This window comes from Myotis lucifugus, unplaced genomic scaffold (genome assembly GCF_000147115.1).
Source record: "Myotis lucifugus unplaced genomic scaffold, Myoluc2.0 scaffold_46, whole genome shotgun sequence".
Classification (NCBI taxonomy): Eukaryota; Metazoa; Chordata; class Mammalia; order Chiroptera; family Vespertilionidae; genus Myotis; species Myotis lucifugus.
The window spans coordinates 1,998,373-2,018,425 of record NW_005871094.1 but is presented as its reverse complement, the minus strand read 5'-3'; the positions used below and the strand labels follow the sequence as shown (position 1 = coordinate 2,018,425).

General features: G+C 38.1%; 1 protein-coding gene across 4 annotated transcripts in view; it reads left to right on the top strand.

The window, feature by feature from the left end:
- NUP205 (nucleoporin 205) overlaps window positions 1-20,053 on the top strand; it is a 79,139-nt gene that overhangs the window by 53,603 nt on the left and 5,483 nt on the right. For all 4 annotated transcript variants that reach the window (XM_023753500.1, XM_006088314.3, XM_023753502.1 and 1 more), the window contains 9 exons: window positions 1,260-1,408; window positions 2,256-2,447; window positions 3,338-3,459; window positions 4,776-4,914; window positions 7,674-7,800; window positions 12,945-13,021; window positions 14,603-14,731; window positions 14,943-15,069; window positions 19,335-19,501. In XM_023753500.1, coding sequence (XP_023609268.1) covers window positions 1,260-1,408; window positions 2,256-2,447; window positions 3,338-3,459; window positions 4,776-4,914; window positions 7,674-7,800; window positions 12,945-13,021; window positions 14,603-14,731; window positions 14,943-15,069; window positions 19,335-19,501 — 1,229 coding nt within the window. The remainder of the gene's footprint in view (window positions 1-1,259; window positions 1,409-2,255; window positions 2,448-3,337; window positions 3,460-4,775; window positions 4,915-7,673; window positions 7,801-12,944; window positions 13,022-14,602; window positions 14,732-14,942; window positions 15,070-19,334; window positions 19,502-20,053) is intronic.

Sequence of the window (20,053 nt, the reverse complement as noted above, 5' to 3'; positions counted from 1 at the left end):
AGAAATATTAAAACAACAAAAACCCCCACTCTGTGTATAAGACCCAGATATCTCATATATCTTTACTGGTTATATATTTTATGTGCTATCTTCTAGAAGGTAATCATAGCTAAATGATGAATTTATAGAAATGTCCTACCCACTTAAATAATGCACACAAATATTTTTAAGGTCATTAATAATAAAAGAATAGTTCCAAGAAGCTTTTTAAACAGAGGAAATTTTTTTCAAAGTGAGAGATAGAAATGGGGATCCCATTCCCCCACCCCCCAATATAACTCCCCCATTTTCCTCTTTTAACATTGTATGTAGTTGAATTGGCAAAATCAACACTTAACCGCTAGGGGGAGCTCTACATCATGATTTTTTTTTTTTTTTTTTTTTTTTTTTTTTAATATATTTTATTGATTTTTTACAGAGAGGAAGGGAGAGAGATAGAGAGTTAGAAACATCGATGAGAGAGAAACATCGATCAGCTGCCTCCTGCACATCTCCCACTGGGGATGTGCCCACAACCCAGGTACATGCCCTTGACCGGAACCGAACCTGGGACCTTTCAGTCCGCAGGCCGACGCTCTATCCACTGAGCCAAACCGGTTTCGGCTCTACATCATGATTTTGATAAATTATTATCAAGTTATAGTACAGCAGTGTGACCTGAAAGAAAATATTTTGTTTGTAATTTTCAAATGATCAATGTTTAGAATAATTTCATCACTTAGTTTTTTCTTAGCCATAATTACTGGTTATTTTTTATTTTAAGTAGCAAAGTACCTTTTCCCCCTAGGTAGTAGTGTTTTTAAATTTTAAATTAGAAACATTAAATTTAGTAAGTATTTATTGAGCACATACTTTTATGCCAGACACTGTACCTACTTTCTGTTTTGTTTTAAAACAACAACTGAATTTTAATGCTTACATACTTATTTTCCATACCACTTTTACTGTGCTTTTAATGTAACCATATATTGGGCAGCCATTTACCTTGTTTTGTGTAAAAGGAATTTGACTTACAGAGACGAAATAACTTGCTTATCTGGCAGATATGAGAATCAGAATTCAGTTTTAAGTTTTCTCCATTTGTTTCTCTTGAATGTTTTTTCTCTTGACCTTAACACCTCACACCATCATATTTTTGTCTTTTAATTTTTCCTTATTGTAGTTTAACAGATAATACCTACCAGCATGTTGTGCATGAAGTGTAATGATTCAGTGATCAAATTGGAGTATTTTAACTTTTTCTATTGTAACTCTTTTAGCCAAAAAAACCATGTGGGAAAGGTTGACAGCCCCTGAAGACGTGTTTAGTAAATTACAGAGAGAAAACATAGCCATCATTGAGAGCTACGGTGCTGCCCTCATGGAAGTGGTCTGTCGAGATGCCTGTGACGGTCATGAGATTGGAAGGGTATAGTAGCTCCTGTTTAGTATTATAATTGAATACATATTTTTACTTATTAATGAATAAACTGATTCAACTTTTTAAATGTATGTTATATATTGAGAATTATTTTCTACAGTGTATTAGTGAATTTGCTTACTTGCTATAATTTGGAATTTCTATTTTGTTTAGTCATATGTTTTGTTTAATTCTGTTTAGAATCTCAATTAGTTCAGAATTTTCCCTCAGATTAATCTTTTTGCTGATTTTGAGGTTGGCCTGACATGAGTAGAAACAATAGAGATGGTGCAGACAACTTTCTGCTAGTGGAAAATTATGTAGTATATGAATCATGTTGAAAACCATGGGAGACAGGATTTTAAGAAGTGTGTAAAATATAGAGTGTAGTAAATTCTCAGTTATATTTTAAAAAATGCTTGTGTTCTTATGCATAGGAAAAAGATGAGGAGGAGATAGACCAAAATGGATTAACTGTATTTATCAAACTATGTATTTTCTGTATACTTTTCTATAATGAGTGTAAAATTTTACGTTAGGGGAAAAAAGCTATTTAAAAAAAAATCTTTGCTCTAACAAGTAATGTTTAGATTATGCTGAAATATATTAAATGCCATTATTTTAATGTATTAGGTTTTGTTTCAGAAAAAAAACTTTATCCTGAAAATTTTCCTTTTATTAATCAATCGAGATTTTGGATATATAGCTTTCAATTTCTCAAAAAAAAATAAATAAAGTTTTATTGCAAGCAATGATCCTCCTTGTAAGAAAGGTTCTGAATATTTCCAGATGAAGGCCATTTCTGTCTTCAAGTTTGGTAGTCTCCTCCATGTCTTGCATTTCGATTTATCTTCAGATGCTGGCGCTGGCTCTGCTCGATCGGATCGTCTCAGTGGACAAGCAGCAGCAGTGGCTTCTGTACCTGTCCAACAGTGGCTATTTGAAGGTGCTTGTGGACAGCTTGGTGGAAGATGACCATACTTTGCAGAGCTTACTCACACCACAACCGCCACTTTTAAAAGCTCTTTATACTTATGAATCCAAAATGGTAAGGCTTTATATTCATCTGAAGTTGGATCGCCGTTCGTTTCCTCTTGGGGGGATAGATGTAGTTATGAACGTTAATGTAGAATAGTATACTACGTATTTGGAATATTTCTATCATGTAATCCAGAATCATTCTAAGGAGTTTTAAATTTGGTGACATATGCTAGAAATGTATCTCCTAAGCATGCCAAAGTTGATTTGAAATGTTCCTGAGAGGGTTAGTTGGATAATGGGACTGCTGCCTACTCACATTGCTGGTGGTGGCGAAAGATGTGCCACTCAGTGCTGTGAGGAGGGCAGGCAGCCAAGTTGTCCTTCCAGGACAAGATTCTGGCACAGCAGTTGCCTCCTGAACATTCATTCCAATGTAGATGTGCTGGTTCTACTTTAGACGCAGGATTCTCTGTGTTGTCTATAATTCATCATTTCCGTTACTCCAAATCGGTTTTCTCTGTTTCTGACTGCTTAAAAATATTACAGGGTCACAATAATAGAAGCACTAAAGTCTTAGGTTTTTTATTAACTTTTTCTCACTCCTCTGTTCATTTATTCAAGTATTTATTAAATATACATATTATATGCCAGGCGTGGCACTAGCTACGTGAGGATACAGCTGTGAGCAGAGTAAACGATCTTCCCTCCCTGAGCCACATGATGATAACAGAAAGTACTGTTTAGTTGGATACTTCATTCATGTAAAACATGGCATGCGGCACTTTGGATATGCTATACCATTCAATCCTCAGAAAATCCTATGACAAAAGTGGTGTAATGTGTCCGTTCATAGCCCAGTGATGATTCAAGATCAGAAATGTGCCAGAAGAGTCTTCTATTTATCTGAAGTGCTTAATACTATTCTACAGTGATGGTTTTCCTTTGGTGATTTCTCAGGCGTTTCTCACAAGAGTGGCTAAGATACAGCAGGGTGCTTTAGAGCTGCTGAGGTCGGGGGTGATTGTGAGGCTGGCACAATGCCAAGTCTATGACATGCGCCCAGAAATGGACTCACAGGGGTAAGTGTCCATATAGATTGTTTTGTTAAGTTCCCTGTGAAGAATTATAAAGGGGAAAAAGAGATTCCAACATAATTTTGCCCCTGGTTTATAATTCTGTCTGAGCAGTATTCTTTTATCTGAATGATTTTTTTTTTTGGGGGGGGAGGGTCGGGGGGTATACATACCTGCCACTTACTAATAAATGGAAATTGCTAATAAGGGTAAAAGTGGGTAGGGACCTAAAACTTTCTATTTTAGAGCAGAATATAAGAGGGAAATGGGAGAGTATTTTGTTAGTAAATGTTTTTCTTCCCAACTTTGTTTTGTGTAGTTGAAATACATGTTTTCAGTGATGGTGGTCCTTGAAAGTATCATTGTGAAATTACAGTTCATTGTGGATTTCCTATTCCTGAGACTGGAATAGCAGTTTATATTTTTCTCATTTTTAACATTTTACCAACTGCTTGCTAATTTGAAAGCAGAAGGTCACATTATTTTAAGTTTCAGACTTCTTAGCAAATATCCCAGTTCAGTTTGAATACGGATTTTGTTTTTCTTTTTTTTGTCTATATGGCTGCAACATTGTTAGGCAAATAGCCTGCCCTCCTAGTAACAAATAACACTTAGTTCAGTTTTAATATCTTTCTTCTAAAGATCCATTGGCAAATTGAATATTTGATTTTTTCAGGACTAACGATAGAACTATTTTACCTCCAAAAAAATTGGTTAATGTTGCTTTTTAAAATTTTAAACATGAGAGTCACAATTTTCACCTTACACAAAAAGGATTGAGTTAATTACATTTCTCAGATCATGGCACTTGTCTATGCAAAGACTTTCTCTTATTTTATTTCCTTTATTTTCATATTCTCTGTCTATTCCCTTCTCTTCAGCAGGGAACCATTTTCTTTAGTCTAAAACTTTAAATGTAAACATTTATAATAGATAATAATTTTACTACTACAATGATCTGAGACTTAATCTTTAAAAGTCAAATGATTTTTACAACCTCATTTTAACTTAAAATTTTAAAAAAAATATAATAGACTACAAATGCAGATTCATAGGAGAGGGAAATTTGGGGAAAGACTTGTTTTTATTTGTTTCTTACTCATAGTCTTTATGGCCCAAGGGAACATTTCGAGTAGAATAAATATATTGACGAAATTTCAAGCATTGCCTTTTCAAATTATGCAGATTTTTCTTACTAAGGATTTTCAAAATTCAAATAACTTCTGTGGTGGTTTGCCATGGAAATAGATGGTCAGGGACGTTTGAGTGTACCTTAACCCCTGCACTGTTGCTCTCTCCTTGTTCGGTGGAAATGAATGAAGCATGTTTGGCATGAGGGACCCCCCAGTGTTCATCCCGACTCCAGTGGACCGGTACCGTCAGATTCTCCTTCCAGCTCTCCGCTTGTGCCAGGTCATCCTCACGTCTAGCATGGCCCAGCACCTGCAGGCAGCAGGGCAGGTAAGGGGAACCTTAATGTAGAAATTGTCTCATGCCAAATCCTCATGTTACAAATGCAGAAACCCTAGGATAGAAAGCATGAGTGAATTGACTGTAATCATCTTGTTTGTGGACCACCTGGGTATTGAAAACAGGGCCCTGTACTTTACTCTGAACTTCATTGGCCTGTTTTTATACTTTGTTTGAATGAAACACCACAGCTAATTAATAGAATGGTGAGATGGAAAGCTAGAGATTTAAATTTGTTCTTCAGTAAAGGAAACTGTTATTGTGATAGGAATAAGCTGGCTTCTAAAATGTAATTTAACCAGATATTTATTGAGAGGAGGCTATACACCATGTTAGGCCTTGCAGTAAATACAAAATATAGAATGATACACCACATTTAGTTGTGATATTTAGAGAATGAAGTAATTTAAATAAGTGAATTTTCATCCTACCTGGTTTGGCTCAGTGGATAGAGTGTTGGCCTGCAAACTGAAGGGGTCCTGGGTTCGATTCCGGTCAAGGTCACATCTCATCATTGATGTTTCTAGCTCTCTCTCCCTCCTCCTTTCTCCCTGAAATCAATAAAAAAATATATTTTTTTAAAAAAGTGAATTTTCAAACTCATAAAAATTTTTTTAAATACCAGAAATTAGTTTTATTTTCATTGCTTCTCAGTGAAACCTACAAAAAATATGTATATATATTATTTCTTTAAACTAATAATAATACAATATATAATTTAGCCTTTCACTGATTAATTAGGCTTGTCATTATGAATCCACAGTCTTATTGTATTGCTCTATTTCTGTGATACTCTCAGGAACTATATCCTAATAATTTATGGTAATTTTGTCTGCTTTTCCTGCCATCAGTTCAGGCTTATCTCATCAAGATAGAATGCCGCTGTTTCTAAGGTGCCACCTTAATTTGTACTGAATTAGTCTAAGTGATATTCTACCCTTTCATACTGGGCCTTTTGAGTCAATTCTTTAATACTCAAACACTTCCCTTGTCTTCTACAGTATTATGATTAAGACTTTTTGGTAGAAGTTGGCCATAGTGATATAAGATATCGGTCCTCTGATACCAGTCTTACTGACTATAGCAGAATCTCCTAAGGAGCATCTTTAAAAAATAGAGATTACCGAGCTCCATGTCCAGTGATTATGGGCTAAGACCAGGAATCTGAATTGGAAAAATGAAAGGGGACACAGTTCCCGAGTGACACATGTTCGGCTTATTTGGGCATCTGTGAAAGCATTTATGATCAAGTTGAGGACACCTTGTATGTGAAAATAGAGTTCTTTATGCTGGTACACTGTAAATTCCAGGTGGAAAGGCAGAGTCTGAAGGTCAGGGTTTTGATCTCATTTTACCCTGTCCAAAGGAGAACTAAACAAAAGCTTTTATGTGATTCTCCCCATGTCACATTAGCAGACTTTCATAGAGCCACTTCAGTAACTCATTTTAATACCCACTGATTTTAAACTCATGTTCTAATTACATTTGGACAAAAATAAAAGAAATAAAATAGGGTTCAAACCATAGTTTTCATATACTACTTCTAAGTTATATTCTTCTACAGTAGCCTCCAAATTTTTAAAATTTATTGATTGATTTTTAGAGAGAGAGAGACATTGATTTGTTTTTCCACTTATTTATTCACTCATTGGTTGACTCCTTGTATGTGCCCTGACTGGGGAGGTTTGAATCCACAACCTTGGCATATCGGAAAGATGCTCTAACCAACTGAGCTACCTAGCCAGGGCTAAATATATTAATTTTTAAACTTTGAAATAATCCCTTAGCTTTCTTAAGAATTTTAGGTGTTTGCTTCTTCAAGAAATAAACTATGTAAGTGCAAAAGACATTGCTTGTTTAATCCTTGAGTGCAGGGAGCGCGATAGCGCTCCTCCTGTCTTTCGCCAAAAGTGCCGGGAGCGCTATCAAAGCTTAGAAATGGCATCCAGTTCTAAGTCTGCTTTTATTAGTGATGATGATATTGTTAAATGTAGTAAAGATTTCCTTAAGTTTTTGAATATGTACTCATTACTGCGATTCATATTTTTTCCTAAACTGCTGTAAAATCAGCAAAAATGCCTTGGCAATTTTAGCATAGTTCCTAGGATATTGGTTGGCACTCAAAGGGTTAATGTTCTTCATTACATTGACTAACTTGTTTCAGTTTTACAAGAAAGATGAGTTATACAGTGGGGCCTTGACTTACGTGTGTCCCGACTAACGAGTTTTTCGAGATACGAGCCGTCTCTGGGCCGATTTTTTTGCTTTGAGTTGCGAGCTAAAATTCAGATTACGAGCCAGCTTCAGATACCCCAGCGCTAGTTGGCGCAGTGAACGTCACAGTGAACTCCACAGTGAACTCCACAACATCAGCCCAGCATTCAATTCATTGTAATGGTGAAAATTGATTTGACATACGAGTAATTTGAGTTACGAGCTCCGTCACGGAACGAATTAAACTCGTAAGTCAAGGCCCCACTGTACATTTATAATTTTCTATTCTTTCACTTCTTTTTTTATTTTTTTAAATATATTTTTATTGATTTCAGAGAGGAAGGGAGAGGGAGAGAGAAATAGAAATATCAATGATGAGAGAGTATCATTGATTGGCTGCCTCCTGCACGCCCCCTACTGGGGATCAAGCCCACAACCTGGGACCCTTCAGTCCACGCTCTATCCACTGAGCCAAACCAGCTAGGGCTATTCTTTCACTTCTGTGTCCTCATTTCTCCTCCTCTTTCTCGGCTTAGGTGTTGCAGTTTCTCATTTCGCATTCTGATACCATACAAGCAATCCTGCGCTGCCAGGACGTCAGTGCCGGGTCTTTGCAGGAACTGGCTCTGCTCACAGGAATTATAAGTAAAGCAGCACTTCCAGGTGAGTTGAGTGTGTTGAACGGATCTTTAATAATTCTTTTCAAACTTACATGTGCACTTAATAGAATGAGGTTTTTATTACTTTGAAGTACTAAGTTTATTTTTGTAAAAATGATACAAATTATTATAAGAAAATTCAGAATCTAAGAAAATAATCAACACTTAAAATCCCACTATCCAGAAATTACCACAAGTTAACGTTTGGTAAGTAGCTTTTCAAACATTGTTCTATGTTTGAACAATGCACATAAGAGACAGAGAGAAATAGAGATATACAGAGGTAATTTATAAGAATGGTATTACCTTTTACGTGCAGTTTTTAGAAAATAACTAATTTTACATAAACTTAACAGATAACAAACTAATTGAAGAGAAACTGAAGACATTGCTAAATTCCAGACAAATGTTTTTTTACCACAAGTGTCCAAGAGATACTAGTTCTTAAAAATGATTATGAAAAATTAAGATATTTTGGTCATTTTAAAAAATGTAATCTCTCTCTTTTTAAATATATGTATATATATATATCTCAGAGGTGGATATTTGTTAGAGAACAAGTACAGACTCCCACATGGGGAGGGGGCAAGAGTCTCCTTAATCTCTTAATTGCATGTAAATTTTAGACAGTTAACTCCTGATGTGAAAGATAAAATGATGAGTTCTTTTATAATTCCTTTTCCACTTTCAGATTATGTTTGTTTATATTATTTTTACTTTGTCAGGTTTTGTAACATTTACATTCAGTCCTAAAACCATAATATCTTCAGCTACTTAGTCTTACTTGTATATTTACACAGGGTCACTGAAAAACACCAATTCTTTATTTTCCTCCCATGGTTTCACCATTCTTGAGTTTGCTCTTTTGCTATATCTCTTTGTATTTTAATTTGTGTTGGAGTCCTCTCCCCCAAGGAAAACTTCCCTTAATTCTCTAATATTTATGAATGGCTAAAGGTTGCCTTTATTCTTGAATAAGAGTGGCTGATTAGAATTTTCAGAACTTGTAATATTAATGATAATAGTTTATATTTATTAAGCATTTATGTGCCAAATATTGTTTTTTTAATTCTCACAACCATCTTATGAGGTATAACTATTATTGTCCACATTTTACAATGAGGAAACTGAGGCACAGAGAGGTTAACTTTTCCAAAGTGACATAGAAAATACTGGTAATAAAGAGTTTCCCAGACAGTATGGCTTCTGAGCCTGTGCACTTAACCTACTGGGCACTACTACCCCCTTTTCATGTTGGAGACGTCTGAGACCAACCCCTGATTCCATGCCACCACCCTCAATATTTTTTTCCTCTCTGGAGCTATCTCTGTACCTGAGCGGGGAGTGTTTAGCAGGGCAGAGTATGGTGCCTATAGAGGCACTTGGAGCCTGAGCTCATTCTCTTTTTCTTTTTTTATTGTTGTTGTTAATCCTCACCTGAGGATATATTTCCATTGATTTTTAGAGAGAGTCATGAAACCAGGGTTCCATGAGAAATTGCAAGAGTTTCTTGATTTATCTTCTTTCCTGCATACTGCTTGTGAGGAGGAGACAAGGGCCATAAGCAGAATCATGCTGCTTACTCCACCAGAATTTCCTCTCTTTTTTTTTTCCTTAGCTACCACTATTCTTCACTATTTATGGCATAAGTTGGCTCCTTTCCTTTTTTGGTTCATTTTGTAAGTTGATGACAGGAGGGGCATTTCTATGATGCTACTTTATTTAACCCTCTTTACCCAGAAGTCCTAGGTTAGGTATAGGGACTTACCTTTTAGCAAATCTTCTGGTAAAAAGGTTTTATTGATGAAGTTTCCTTTCATTACTTTTTTTAAACACCTAAAAATTCCCTATTTTGCTAATAGCATTATTTGACTATGTCAGTATTAAGATTCTATTCAAAAAAGCACAATTTATTTTAACATGCTCTTGACAAATTCAAACAAAATAAAAGAACAGAGTAAAGGTATCCTGATCAGCAATTCCTGCTATCTAAAAGGAAGCAGATGTCAATTTATTTTTCTAGAAATTACTCTCCAAGTATGTGTAAAAATTTCCCCTTCTTACACAAGTGAAATTATACCATACATACTGTTCTGTAACATTTTTTCAATTGTGTCTTTTTCTCATCAGCACATATAGCTCCTACTTCATTCTTTTAATTAGCTACGTAGTTTCCCATTGTGACATACTTAACCAGACCCCTATGATACGTTGACTGTTTCCAGTCTTAAAAATTCAGCTGTATGGCATTTAATAACTGTGTGTGTGTGTGTGTGTGTGTGTGTGTGTATGCATTTTTGCAGATTTGAGCTGGTAGGCTTGATGCATTTCTGGCATTGCTTGGTCAGAAATATATATATATATTATAAATATATAGATATAGATATAGATATAGATATAAATATATATATTTAAATATATATATATCTTTTTTGAAAAAAAGATAATGCCAGATACCCTTCCAAATTTTAAAACAATTTTCACTCCTGGCAACCCTACTCTGTACAGTTTGGTCCTTGATTACATACTGTTTTGTATTTTATAATATCACTAGAGGCCCGGTGCACAAAAATTTGTGCACTCGGGGAGGAGGCGGGGGTCCCTCAGCCCGGCCTGTGCCCTCTCGCAGTCTGGGACCCCTCAGGGGATGACCACTTGCTGGTTTAGGCCCGCTCCCCGGGGGATTGGGCCTAAGATGACAATCAGACATCCCTCTGGCAGCCCGGCAACCCTCGGGGGATGTCCACTTGCCAGCGGGGAGCAGGCCTAAACTGCAGTCGAACATCCTTAGCGCTGCTGAGGAGGCAGGAGAGGCTCCCACCACCACTGCTGTACTGGCAGCCATCAGCCTGGCTTGTGGCTGAGCAGAGCTCCTCCCATGTGAGAGCGCCCTGACCACCACAGGGCAGCTCCTGCATTGAGCGTCTGCCCCCTGGTGGTCAGTGCGTGTCATTGTGACCAGTCATTCCCAGTCCTTCTGCTGTTAGGGTCAGTTTGCATATTACCCTGTTACTATATAGGATAGAGGCCTGGTGCACGGGGGGGGGAGGGGGGGGCCGGCTGGTTTGCCCTGAAGGGTGTCCCGGATCAGGGTGGGGGTCCCACTTGGGTGCCTGGCCAGCCTGGATGAGGGGATGATGGCTGTTTGCAGCTGGTCACACCCCCTGCAGGGTGGGGGTCTCCACTGGGGTGCCTGGCCAGTCTGGGTGAGGGGCTGAGGGCCGTTTTCAGGCTGGCGGGTGACTGAAGCTCCCAACCTCTCCTTTTTTTCTTTTTTCTTTTTATTCTGGGATTTATTTACTTTCTATGGCTGTCACTGGAGCTGAGATCCAGCTTTAGCTCTGAGGCTCGGCTCCAGCTCTGAGACCTCGGCTGCTGAAAGCAGGTATCTGGGCTTTGTTTAGCTTCTATAATTGAAACACTGTTGCAACTCCAGCTCTGAGGCCCGGCTGGCTGAAAGCAGATTTCTGGGGATTGTTTAGCTTCTATAATTGCAACATAGTTGCTTAGAGTGCAGCTCAGAGCTGGGCGGCGGCAGGCGGGGAACCTTGGCTTCCTCCATCACTGGAGCAAGCAAGCCTCCTGTTCACTTCAGCTGCCTGGCTGCCGGCCGCCATCTTGGTTGGCAGTTAATTTGCATATTTCGCTGATTAGCCCATGGGAAGGGTAGCGAAGTTACGGTTAATTACCATGTTTGTCTATTATTAGATAGGATTAATTTGTCTTAAATGTTCCCATTAAATTATAAGTCCATTTATAACTTTGTATACCCCATATTGCCTAGTTCAGTACTGGATATGTCACACCTCCTCAAATACTTATTGGCAAATTAATTTTTCTATGACCCACAGATATTCTGAAAAGGATTTTGAAGTTGAAAGTGATACTACGGTACACAGAGTAGTCAGGTGGCATTTAACAAAAGGGTCCTATAGAAACTGAGAATTGGTGGTCTTTTTAAATAGAAGCAGCAGTTGATGTGCAGGGGTAAAAAACAAAACAAAGCCAAAAAAGGGGAAAGAATGGGGAATAGCAACACATGTTGCAGAGTACAGAAAGTTCGAGGACAAAGGAAAAAGCCGCAGTTCCATGATATGTTGGGTACAAAATCCAGCCTTCAGGGTGGTTAAGATGGGAAAGAAGGGCATAAGAATTACAAGCAGCAAATACAGAGAAAATATTTTAAGAATTTGACATGAACCAGGTTTTTGCCTTATTTTGGAATGTAAGAGAGACCTGACACATTTCAAACAGTGAGGAAAAACCCTCTGTGGCAGGGAGGTTTTAGTAGCTAGAAAAGAAAGTGAATCGGGCGCAGACTCCCAGAGGAGGAGGTGGGCAGGGCTGGCATCTAGTGGAGTCATGAAGCTCAGGTGAGGCATAACAAGCCAGCATGTGCCAGCTCATGAGTATATCCTGTAAGCTTGTTGAGGTCATGGGCCAAAAATCTACAAAGAGGACTGTCATTATAAGGAGCAAAGGCTGAGATTATAGGCTATGGAGCATATGCTTGGAAATAAGAAATGAATTAAAGAGTATATGAAAATGCATAGAAAGTTAGAGTGGCTAAGACAAGTTGAGGTGGGTTCTCCTTAGCATGTCCATAGTCATGGAAGAAAGAAAGAAACCAATGGGAGAATGGCTTGTGGGTTTGCTTGGAGGGCTAGATAGAAATAAAGAGAGTTCGTGGTATTATAAGAAATTGATCAGCTTGATTTAGGAATTTTGAAATGGGTCCAAACTGAGAACTTTTGCATATGTGCAAAATTAGTTTGATTAAAGGAAAAGAGCAAACCAAATGATAGAATACCTAGAAAAGGTAAAAGAAGTGCATTTTATTCTTAGTGTTTTATATTCTAAACTCTTTCATGAAAAAATAATTTATTGCTGAGTTTAGAAATTTTTAACTTTTATGGCTATAGGTAAAAAGTGGATTTTTCTCAAAAACTTTAAAAAGTGCCTTTTAAAATCACTAATTGATCTAGATTTAGATTGCATATCTAAATTTCTCCAAAATCCTCTTGGTAGAGTCTGTATCTATTTATGCAAATAAAGACTATAAAATACTAGAACTGCTCCTTTTAGCTTTTTAATGTTTTTATTTTCTTGATTATAAAACTACATTTAAAGGCATTCCAAATTTTCTAGGTATATTAAGTGAACTGGATGTTGATGTAAATGAAGGATCTCTAATGGAGCTACAGGGACATATTGGAAGATTCCAGGTAACTGATTCTTATTTCTTTAAAGAGGAGTTGTAAGACTTTTAGCAAAATACAACAGTTCCTTCACTCATCCTCCCCAATCTGCTGTCTGGATTTGGGCAAACCCTTTGAACTATTTTGATTGATTCTTGTTATCTCTAAATAACATGCTTATATTGCTACTACTTGATTATCCAATTTTAGGAATCATCATTGACTTCCCATTGTGGAAGTTAAGAATCTAGATCTCTTTACTCCTTTTCTTCCATCATAATATATGTGTATTTCTTATTACCCTCTCCCTCCCCTCAAATTCAGCATAACTATACCATAATTTTGATTAGATCAATGTTTGGTGTTACATTGTTATTACTGTGTAATTGTCATGGACAATATATTACTTTCCTGTGTAACATTGTTTTCCCTAGAATAAGTACTTTTCTTTTTTTATTTGCTTGACTTTTCTGTACCTATTTCTAATTTATTCACAAACTCTTCTCCAGTTGTGTAATTTCCTATCAATATATTCAAACATATTAGATAGCTTATCAATTAGATATCACAGTCTTTCTGGGAGCCCCCTGGCCTGCTTTAATCATCTTCACTTTTTATTGGCTGCAGAATAATTATATTTATGTACTAGAATTTATATTCCATTGTTTTTGATACAGTAATTTTTTTAACCAATCTTCTTTTCATAAACTGTTTTTCAAGTTTCCAGAAGTAAATGCTGCCTTCAGCATTTTTGCATACAAAATTTTAAACTATAGATTAAATAACATAACCAGTATTACTAGGTCCAAGGATATACACATAGTGCATTTTGAGTTATTGTCAAAACGGGTTGCACTCTTACCAACAAAACCCAAATACTCCTTTTTTCCCCCTCAGTCTTTTCACTTTTTTCATTGGTAGGGAGAAAAAAATATCTTTGATGAATTATCCATAAGTTGACCTCTTGGACATGTTTTAGTGCATCTGTTTCATCTGTAAGAATAGCAAACAGCCAGTTATAAATGTTAAAAATAGACATAACTGTTTTGACAAAATAAGTGTATATTATAGTTTGTTTTGCCTTATTCAAACTTACTACTTAAATATCAGTTTAAATAAGGTATTATGGAAGGTAGAAATTGCTACTATCACTCTAGAATTGTGGCCCCTTTATGAAGTCCCCAGAAGTGGTCATGGGAGTAACAGCCTTTAAGTTTGAGCTTTAGTGGACAATTATCATGGCCGTGCTTGTGACAGATTGTCTTCTGTTTGCCATTTCACTTTGCTTCTCATTGTTTATTGTGTTTTTTTAATGAGTGTGTACCAAGGAATTATTTGGTGTGATACAGAGAATTCTTTGGCAAACACTGAGATTCTAGTTGGGATTCACTCACTGCTAAAAAAAATTGATATTCTTGTAATGAGTTGACTGCCAAGGTGAATTTAATAGGGCTAAGTTTATTTGGCTCCATTAGAATAAGAAATCAGAAGCATTAAGGAGTGATTCCACTCTCCCCTGAGTTTTTCTTTTTTATAGCCCTCAAGAAAGGGAGGCCGCTAATTTTAAACTTTTAACTAAATATTAACAAAATATCTTTCCTTTCTTAGCGCCAGTGCTTGGGACTACTAAGTCGCTTTGGTGGCTCTGACAGACTCCGTCAGTTTAAATTTCAAGATGATAATGTGGAAGGAGACAGAGTGAACAAGAAAGATGAAATCGAACTCGCTATGCAACAGGTAAGGGGAGTGAGAACTGTACCTATTCTTTAAGGTTTTTATGTTTTAGAAATATATGATAAAAGTAACATTTGAGTAATTTTATAAATTGATTTATAACTTTTTTTGTCATTTTACAATTGGATCATAACTTTGTTCTTCATATCTGGATTTCCATGGTATTAGGACATTTGGGAGCTCATGTTTTTGTTACTGCTCTTCTTTGTTGTAGATTTGTGCCAATGTCATGGAATATTGCCAGTCACTCATGATGCAGAGTTCCCCTACCTTTCAGCATGCTGTGTGCCTCTTCACCCCGAGCCTGTCCGAAACCATTAACAGAGATGGACCCCGGCAAGGTGAGCCTTGTTCTTTCTCTCTGTATTTGAGGAATTATGGTAAGTTGTTATGATTATGACAAGCTCTAGTTGGCTCTAGTAAGATGTGATTTTTTTCCTTTGTGTAACAATGGGAAAATTTTAAACCAAATTTTTAAGAAGGAGTGGTGAGGAGGTACTATTGTCAGACCTGTGGATAGGCTGGGAGCTCGAGAGAATAGAGAAATTCTAGATTTTCTGAGGATAAATCTAGAAGAGTCTTGTGGCCAAAGTATAGTTTTCAATAGTACTTGAGATCCCAAAGGAAAGACCTAGGTTTGGAGAATAAGCTAGCTGGGTGAAAATATGAAAATGTAACAGCCCCATTCTCTCCAAACATATAGTAGACTGATTGATAGCATGTAATCAGTCCCTGAGACTGTTCATTAAAAATTGTTTTTTCCTCTTTATTCATTTCCTTAAATATTTTCAGTTGATCTATCTTCAAATTCATTTATTCTTTCCTGAGTCAGCTCCATTTAGCTGTTAAGTATATCCAGTGAATTTTTTATTTCAGAAATGGTATTTTTCAGTTCTACAATTTCCATTTGGTTTTGTGATATCATTTATATTTTTTTCTACTGAGATATCCTGTGGTTTTTATTGATTGTGAGCTTATTTTGTTTTCTCTCGGTTAGGATAGTCAGAATAGCTACTCTGAAACCCTCATTAACTAATTTCCAACATCTGGTTCATCTGAGATTAGATTTGATTTGTTTTCTTGTCTCTTGAGAATGTCTTCCACTTTCTTAGTTGTCACATGTGGGGTAATTTTAAATTTTATATTACATTCCCTACCAGCGTGCCTGCTTCTGTTCACTCTGGTACCGTCAGGTAGTTGTTTTGGTATTGTGTCTAGGTTTTTTACTTGTTGTCTGGTATGATTTTAGTTTGTCATACTTGGAAGCAGAAGTTCTTAATATCTAACAAGTTACCTTTACTTAAAAGATACCTTCGCCGAACCGGTTTGGCTCAGTGGATAGAGCATCGGCCTGCAGACTCAAGGGTCCCAGGTTCGATTCCGGTCAAGGGCATGTACCTTGGTTGGGGGCACATCCCCACTGGGGGGCGTGCAGGAGGCAGCTGGTTGATCTCTCTCAACCATGTTTCTAACTCTCTATCACTCTCCCTTCTTCTCTGTAAAAAATCAATAAAATATATTTTTTTTAAAAAAAAAAGATACCTTCATTCAGCGATTCATTTGGAGAGTTGTCTTACTTAGGTAAGAGTTATGTCTTAATGAAATTGAAGAAGTAGCTATAAAGCTTTATAGTTATACTAGAGGCCCAGTGCATGAAATTCATGCACTGGGGGGTCCCCTCAGCCTGGCATGCACCCTCTTGCAGTCCGGGAGCCCTCGGGACGTCAGTCGGACATCCTTAGCGCTGCCATGGAGGCATGAGAGGCTCCTGCCACAGCCGCTGTGCTTGCCAGCCATGAACCTGGCTTCTGGGCGAGTGGTGCTCCCCCTGTAGGAGTGCACTGACCACCAGGGGCAGCTCCTGTGCTGAGCGTCTGCACCTGGTGGTCAGTGTGCATCATAGCGACCGGTCGTTCTGCCATTGGGTCAATTTGCATATTAGCCTTTTATTACATAGGATTCTGTGGGATAAATGGGTATTAAACCATTTAGATTGGAGATATAAAACAATGGCTTTGACATAATTAAGCAAATTAATTCTACATAGTTCTAGCTTTGTCCTATATTCAAAAAGTTTGCTTCCAGGAAGATCACTGGAATAAGAAGATGTTGCCCTGGGAGGAGTTCCACTTTAGGGAGATACGGATCCTCACATGTGCTCGCTGGGTGGTTCAGCAGAGGTGAAAGATCATCTTCACTTTGGAATGATTGGCAGTCCTACCCTAAACCCCTCATTCAGAACAGTGGTTTGCATATCACCCAGCAGTGACATTTAACCTCATCCATCCCCTCTCTATCTGGCAATTTGTGATTGTAGGTCTTGATGAAGACCTGACTACATCAAGAGGGCAATCCTTCTCTTCCCCCATTAATTCTTAAGTTTTTAAAAAACACGAGATTTTCAAACCAAATCCTAATTTTGTCATTTATTCTTCAAAAACATTAATCATATGCTAATAATGTATCAGTAGTAATTATTAAAACTTCATTTTAATCTTTCACAAATAATTATCATTCTTTAATCTTTAATACTTAAAGATGAACTTTATGAAGCCTTATAAATTGATCTTTATTTTCCCTCAGGCTTTTTAAAGAGTTAACAAGCACATTTTCCTCTGCCAGTTCTAGACATGGGAGTGGGCAGGTATGTGGTAGGTTTGAGAACACTGAGTTATAGAGAGGCACTTGAACCTACTGGTTAAGAGCACAGATTGGTGACGAACTGCCTAGATTTGTGTCCCAGTTCTATAAGTGACTGTTGGTCTGACTTCAGAAAATTCACTTACCCTCTTCATGCTTCAGTTTCTTTATTTGTAAAATAGCAAATAAATGAATGCTCCAATGAATGACTGTAAGGATTAAATGTGTTACTATATGTAAAGTGTTTGAGAACAGTGCCTGGCCCTTAGCAATACCTAAATGTTAGCTATTATTATTTTCATTATTGTTGTTGTTATCAGTTAGTATATTTACTATTACTTGTGATCCGGGGACCCTTTCCTATAGCACCTCTATAGACCTCATGATCTTTCCTGTGGAATCTGTTTCTGTAGTCAAATTTCTTAGGAGCCATCTTCATCTGATGTCTATGTCTGATAGCCTATGAACACTGGTCTTTTCTAGACTTGAGCATGTCAGTGTGAGAACTCCTAAAATGCTATGGAGTAATCTTAGCATTAGACTATCCTCTTTGTAGATATCTTCCTACCAGGGGAGATACCACACAAATGTTAACTGGGGACCAGGGTACGTAAGTTCACCAGGAGGAGGCTCTATGTAGATGTGATGACCTGTGTCATCTTCACTGAGGACTGGAATGGAAACCTGAAATCCCAGATGTGTCTGGGATATCCTGGTTGCTATCAGCACCCACTGATAAGGGGCTGTTTTCTCTCTTCCTCTCCACATGAGGACCCATGAGATCTGACTTTGGAGCCAAAGTTAAGGGAGGTTGTAGTGAAGGAAGCAAATGCCGATCTCTCCTTCACTGTACATGGCAGTTAGGGCCATTCAACAAAGATGTCTCCAAATTGAACCTGAAGTTGCTAAGGTGTTTCTGAAGAAATCCCTCAGTCATAGAGGAAAGTGCCCTGTTTGCCCTCACAGGCTTTCTGTAGAGTAGCAGTGGTATTTTCTCTAGCTCTTCCTTCTGCAGGCACCTTTTCTGACATCTCGCCGTTCCTGTACCTTCATCAGAAGGTGGTCAGGTCAAAGGCAGATCATCTTGTTTTGCTACCCAAATGGAGTTACTGTGGTAAAAGACTCATTAAAATTCAAATCCAATGCTGTCCTATAATAATGAAACCCTAATATGCAAATCAACAGAACAATGGAACAACTGGTTGCTATGACGCGCACTGACCATCAGGGGGCAAACACTCAACGCAGGAGCTGCCCCCTGGTGGTCAGTGCATTCCGAGGCAGCGCTAAGGACTCTTCAGGGGATGTCCAACTGCCGCCTTAGGCCCGCTCCCCTCCAGCAGGCCGACATCCCCCGAGGGGTCCTGGACTGTGAGAGGGCTCAGGCCCAGCTGAGGGACCCCTCCCACCCCCCAGTGCACGAATGTCATGCACCGGCCTCTAGTTTTTGAATATTTTAGTTGGTGTTTTCCTTCTTTCTTTGGAAGAATGACTTTGAGCTGGGAATTCAGCAACCAGAAAGATGCAGGCCGGCAATGAACCCATGTAACTAGAGCAGTAGGGTGAGGCAGGAGTTACTCACCTGGGGTCAGGAAACTCCAGACTTGTGTATATGGTCTGGGGGTGGGGTTTGGGGTGGGGAGATGGGAGTAAAGGTTTATAACTAACAGAGTTCTGAAAGACATCTTCAGTCAGTAAAGGGTAAGCTCTATCTGTGTCCAATTGTCACATTTCCTTATTCTCTCAAGGTCTTCAGCCTTATGTTCACCCCTGATTATGGACTCAGAGTAGCTCCTAGCCACTCCTTTGAACTGTCAATGGTATTTAAAAGTAGTCTTGGGTTGGTTTTAATAATAGTTTACATGCCCTTAAATTCCTGGGCATCCCTTGTTTTAAAACAGGTCATTTGAAATACATATAAAATGCTTACACGTGGAACATTGTTTTTTATCATCAACTCTGTTAGATACCCAAGCTCCAGTGGTTCCATATTGGCGCCTGCCTGGTTTGGGCATTATTGTCTACCTACTGAAACAGAGTGCTAATGATTTCTTCAGCTACTATGACAGTCATCGGCGGAGTGTCAACAAGTTACAGAATGTAGAGCAACTTCCACCAGATGAGATAAAAGAGGTATGAATCTTATAATGGGCTGTGAAGCCACTGACTTTACTAATAAGGACCAGGGTATTGATGTCATACTTGTGAGTAAAGATGACGTATGCAGTGAGACAAAAGGAATTGAAATTATTCCTCTGTGTGACTTGAAGAAGAGTCCCTCACCTTAGCACCATGCCTTGTAAGCATAGACTCTTGAATGAAAGACAGTGAAGTTACACCTGTTCAAGAAAACCACCTGCCACCAGCAGAATGGCAGCTGGCCTTTGTGTAAGATCATTTATACTCTAAAGTCTGTGCTGAGAAACAGGCTTCTACTCCAGGTGCTTATTCAGTAGATGTGATATCCTTAGGTAAGATGTCTCTACCTTCAGTATCGTCAGTACCTGTTTAGTGAAATTTTCAGACAAGGAGATGGAGTAACAGATGTGACTGCCTGCTCTCAAGTACCCAGAATCATTCCCTGACATTTATTGTAGCTAAAGATGCTGAGTTGCCAGGCTTGCTCCCTAAGTAGCCTGCCATCTTTCCCATTTGGCACAGGGATCTCTTGGCATTGCTGCCGCT